At 39.8% G+C, this 5,955-nt stretch overlaps 1 protein-coding gene across 1 annotated transcript; it reads left to right on the top strand.

Moving 5' to 3' along the window:
- LOC115075286 (olfactory receptor 5I1-like) lies at positions 1–3,235 on the top strand. The gene is made up of 2 exons (XM_029575577.1): positions 1–910; positions 3,177–3,235. The coding sequence occupies exons 1-2, from the start codon at positions 1–3 to the stop codon at positions 3,233–3,235; spliced, it is 969 nt and encodes a 322-aa protein (XP_029431437.1).
- Positions 3,236–5,955: the final 2,720 nt, after the last annotated feature.

Genomic DNA, 5,955 nt, shown 5'->3' with positions numbered 1-5,955 from the left:
ATGGCAAATGTAAACATCTCAATGAATGAGTTCCTTCTCTTAGGATTCAGTGATGTTCCCCATCTGCAGAGTTTGCTATTTGTAATGTTTCTGATGTTATATTTGATAGCCTTTCTTGGAAATCTCAGCATCATACTAGTGATTTGGAAGGATCCTCATCTTCATACACCCATGTACTTCTTCCTCCGAAACCTGTCCATCATAGATTTCTGCTATTCCTCAGACATTGCCCCACAAGCATTGGTAAACTTCTTATCAGAGAGGAAAAACATCTCCTATCTTGGCTGTGCAGCACAATTTTATTTTTTTGTTGCCCTGGGAGGTACAGAAAGTTTTCTGCTGGCAGTGATGGCTTATGATCGTTATGTGGCCATATGCAACCCATTGCTTTATTCGGTGGTCATGACTAAGAGACTCTGTATTCTCTTATTAGTTGCTTCCTATCTAGGAGGCTTTATCAATTCATTCATTCAAACAGTTTGTGCCTTCCAGTTGTCTTTTTGCAGGTCCAATGAGATCAACCATTTCTTCTGTGATATTCCACCTCTGATGAAACTTTCCTGCACTGACACCTTCATTAATGAGATCCTGCTTTCTACTTTAGCTGGCTCTGTGACTCTTTCCTCAATTTTGGTGATCCTCTTGTCTTACACTTACATCCTTTCTGCCATCCTGAAGATTCGCTCAGCAGAGGGGAGATATAAAGCCTTCTCCACTTGTGCCTCCCACTTTGTTTGTGTCACCTTATTTTATGGGACAGTTCTTTTTATGTATATGAGACCCAAATCTAGCTATTCTCTGAACCAAGACAGGGTGGTGGCTGTAATTTATACATTGGTGATTCCTATGCTAAACCCACTGATTTATAGCCTCAGGAACCAGGAAGTCAAAAGAGCCATGAGGAAAATGATAGATACATTATTTTTTAATGAAACATTGAATTCTGTTAGGTCGACTCACAATTAACATTTGTCTAATATTGTCTTTATTCCTTAAAATAGCAGTGATTTTGCCTACACAGAAATCTAATTGGCACATATTGTACCAGATCCTATTTTTTACCTTTCACTTAATTCATGAAGCACATATTAATTGCTGGAAAAAGGTAATAGGATTGGGACCCATGATATACAGACAACTTTGAACCATGCACGGATGCAAGAATATTTCTAAAGTAGTAAACTAGACACCAGGTGCCATCTGTCCCGAGTTTTCTGAATCTGTGGGATTCAATGCCTAAAATAGTAAACAGTATAGGGTATAGAATAGAATGGCGCTAGCAACCCACGCTATATATATCATCAAATCCTTTCAAGCTGGCAAGCTAGATATGCAAATAAATAAATTAACTAAGATATTCAGAACAAGTACTGGCTAACAGAGCATAAAGGGAAAACAATTAAGAACTTTTGAAAATCAATATTCAAACTGTTGAAGTTATTTGAACAAAACCTAAGATTTAAGTATATCCTCCCTCCTCCCAGTCCTCAACAAGTCTGTTTTACATTGGCGACTGATTTCCCACACATTCCTTTACTTGCTTACAAAGATGCAGCGTTGGCGGAGTTTCACTTTTTCTGGGCAGGGCATAACGTTAGCTGGGTTAGTCTGATAAAATAAATAAATATATTTGCCGTAAGATTGCCCGGATAACTTGATTGAGGTATATTCAGTGGAACTCTTCCCTGTGTATATTCTGCTGAATATTCAGTAGGGATATGCATTCATCTGAAAAAAAAAATGGATTATTTGGAACAAAATAGGGCATGTTAGTTTAGTTTCACTGAAAAGAAAATGAATAGATAGTGCCCCTAAAAATCATTTTTATTCATTTCTGGATCACATTCAAGTCTATGGGGCAAGCAAAATGCAGAGATTTCTTTCTACTCGAGGCATGTCAGTAACATCACTGAAACTAGACTGATTGGGACTAGGATAGAAAGAACAAAATAGGCGCAAGACCAATAAAGTTGAAGCATATTTTTAACAAGCCTATCCCAGCTGGCATCTTCATGGATTGAATATGAGTTCTTTTTTTTTTTCAACTTGAAACTGTAAGACTTGAGGTGTTCTGTCCTTTACAAGCTGGTATCTCGTGTGCACAGTGGTGATTATAATACTCAAATCCTATGCTGTGAGAAGAAATAGATTTATTTTTTAAATACAATTCATCTTCATGGATTAGAGACATTGACTTGTGATTTTTTAAATATATATTAAGTCTGTATTATACCTCTTAGGAATGTGCAAAAAGTTTTAATTTCTGTTCATTTTTTCATTTTTGGGAGGGGAGTTTCATTTTCTGGATTGTTTAGTATTTAATTTTTTTGGCTTCATTAATTTCTTGAACTGAAAAAAACAAATTAAAAAAATACCTCTGAGGTCCTACAATCCTGCTGTTTCACTGAAAAGAAAATTGTGGGGCCTGGGCATATACAGCTGGGCTGAGGTAGACACAACTGGGGCTATCACTCCAGAAAACATTTTTGGGGCAGGAGAGTTATCCAGCCCTCATTTATTTCCTTATGTGGCAATAACTGCTCCCTATCCAAGTAAAGAGCTCTCTAAGGCCTGGATTTATCAAAATGCACTAAATATCACAAGAACAGATGCAATGGATTTGGATCCTGATGAATCCGAATACCGAATGGGACGAATCCGTCCCTGCTGCACATCCCTATGCAATGACTTGTCATCAACATTGACTTATAGTGGGTGAATCCCAAGACAGTAATTAAGCATGCATTTTTGAGAGCCCTTTATTCAGATAGGGAGCAGTTATTGCAGTATAGAAATAAACAAAAGGATGAGAGGACAACTTGTGTTTTACCATACTTTCATAGATCAAATGAAGTAAGATCAATAATTTCTAAGCATTGGCATATAATGACAATGTAGTCAGTTTTTAAAGACATTCTCATGTTCACTTACGCATGTGGTCATAACATCAGAGATCACGTGGTGCATTCCCTGTACTTGGGAGAAGAATAACGGAGCCAGCGGGGTCAACATAGCAGTTGTAATAACTATGATTTATGTAAGTTGACAATAGTAGGGGATGAATGGATCGATCTGATATCACAGTAAGGGAAAAAATAAAATATGATACTAACTATAACTCTAAGTTTGTGGTGAATGTAGTGATTTGTCCTTGAATCAAAGTATATGAGTAATGCAGAAAAAGAGAGAACAGTGTAAGGCTACAGAACCCAAAACATGCAGGATCCAATTCTAATCTATTGTTTACGATATCAACATGCATTTGTAAATTTGCCTTGGAAAGTTAGAACTGGCTCATGCTTGATGCATGAAAGCCTCGCATAACGGGGAGGCCCGAAAGTAGACCAAGTCCGACCCCATATAAGAACATAAGAAAATGCCATACTGGGTCAGACCGAAGGTCTATCAAGCCCAGTATCCTGTTTCCAACAGTGGTCAATCCAGGCCATAAGAACCTGGCAAGTACCCAAACACTAAGAAGATCCCATGCCACTGATGCAATTAATAGCAGTGGTTATTCCCTAAGGGGTAGATCTTTAAAAAATATGTGATTGCGTACTTTTGTTCGCACACCAGGCGTGAACAAAAGTACGCTGGATTTAATAAGATACGCGTGTAGCTGCGCGTATCTTATTAAATCCAGGTCAGCGCACGCAAGGGGGTGCACATTTGTGCAACCTGCGCGCGCTGAGCCCAGCGGAGCTGCCTGTTCCCTCCCTTCCCCTCCCTTCCCCTACCTAACCCACCCCCCCGGCCCTATCTAACCCCCCCCTACCTTTGTCGGCAAAGTTACGCCTGCTGAAAGCAAGCGTAACTTTGCGCGCACCAGCTGGCAGCCCCGCTCTGTCCTCCGGGTCCCGGGGGCAGGTCCGGAGGCCTCGACCATGTCCCCGGGCCGGCGCCATGCCCCAGGCTCGCCCCCGAAATGCCGCGGCACGCCCCCGAAATGCTGCGCCATTTCGGGAACGCCCCCGGACACGCCCTCTCCCACCCCTTTTCGAAAGCCCCGGGACTTACGCGCGCCGGCGCGCAGGGCTTTTAAAATCCGCCTCTAAGTATAATTGATTAATAGCCATTAATGGACTTCTCCTCCAAGAACTTATCCAAACCTTTTTTGAACCCAGCTACACTAACTGCACTAACCACATCCTCTGGCAACAAATTCCAGAGCTTTATTGTGCATTGAGTGAAAAAGAATTTTCTCCGATTAGTCTTAAATGTGCCCCATGCTAACTTCATGGAGTGCCCCCTAGTCTTTCTACTATCCGAAAGAGTAAATAACCGATTCACATCTACCCGTTCTAGACCTCTCATGATCTTAAACACCTCTATCATATCCCCCCTCAGTCGTCTCTTCTCCAAGCTGAACAGCCCTAACCTCTTCAGCCTTTCCTCTTTGGATTTCTACCCATTTAGATTCTACTGAGCATTTAGTCTCTTGTATGATCTTTATCCTGTTGGACTCTATACCCTCCCGGACATAAAGTGCCACACCCCCACCAAGTTGATCCTCCCTATCATTGCGATATATTTTGTGCCTTTATATAGCACTGTCCCATTGGTTATCCTCCTTCCACCAAGTCTCTGTGATGCCAATTATATCAATCTCATCATTTACTGCTATACACTCTAACTCTCCCATCCTACTTCTTAAAATTCTGGCATTGGCATACAGACATTTCAAGGTATTAGAGTAAGTTACCTAGATGAGGATCTGTAGGCTGGACTTCAGTGACCTTTTTCACTAAATCTTCTATTTTTTTCTATTAACTCCAGCTTTTGTTTTGCCATTAGCTTGAGATCTGCTTTTTGCAGGGAGCATTTTTGAATGATATCGTCCATCTCTTCCCTTAACTGGCTAATGTCTTTTTCCAATACCTGATTTGTTGCCTGTAGATGTGAGTTATCACTTTGCAATAATTCTCTTAGCAAGTAAAAAGTGGTAGCATATTCAGCTCATGTTTTAAGGGTTAATTTAGATTCACTAACCAAGAACTGTAAGGTCAGTACATATAAATTAGTAAATTACCTAGCTTCAGATATGTTTGTTTCAAATTCTCTCTTACTATAGAGATCTGAAATAGTGCATCTTTTTTTAGTGAAAACTTGTGTGACCTTCACTACTGCTTCATTTTCTAGTTCTACTAAATCTAGCTGCACATCTGATGTCATAGTCTATCCTGCATTGGGGAAGCACCAGATTGTCTATTCTGTCTCAATAAAGCTCCACTTTGTAGGCAGGTTTGGGGGGTGCAGGGATCTGTTTGCTACAAGACACTGCCAGCTGCTCTCCCACCTTACTTGTGATCCTAAGTCATGGAAAATACAACGTGTATTCTCCTCAGAAATAGACTTTTATTTATTAGATTTGGTAGGACATAGCATTTAGCCAATAACAACCATTCCTATCTTTAACATTCTGGCTACTAAGCACCGTTTTGTTTTTTTTAATAACGTTCTCTATCATGGGTGGTAACAAAACATCCACAAAAAACACCACATGAGAGGGCAGAACTATATTCAAATGCCAAATATCACAAAATCATTTGTCAAAAATTATTTAAATAAAGGAAGGCAGTAACAGAAGACCATGCTTCAGATTTTAATCTCCTGTCTCTCACCCGCAATGGGTTCCAGGCAGTGTCAGCCCCACCGGTACTACAGTTATAATCATTTACTGTCTCCTTATCTATTTTAAACTTTTTCCTTAATTCCAATGAAAAAACATAATCTTCTTATATTTCACCAACACAAATGGCACCATTTTTTATTCAGCTTTTTAAGTTCACTATTCTGTTAAAAAAGGAATACTTAGCTGAATCAGACATTCACCACTTCAACCCAGTGAAAAATTGCTTGAACGGCTCAACAGCTCATTCAGTAAAAACTCAACTTATTCTCACTTAGATGGAGAAATGAATACCAGCTATGGCGAATAAAGTATATTTAATCAGC

This window comes from Rhinatrema bivittatum, chromosome 13 (genome assembly GCF_901001135.1).
Source record: "Rhinatrema bivittatum chromosome 13, aRhiBiv1.1, whole genome shotgun sequence".
Lineage (NCBI taxonomy): Eukaryota > Metazoa > Chordata > Amphibia > Gymnophiona > Rhinatrematidae > Rhinatrema > Rhinatrema bivittatum.
This window is presented reverse-complemented; position numbering and strand designations above follow the sequence as displayed.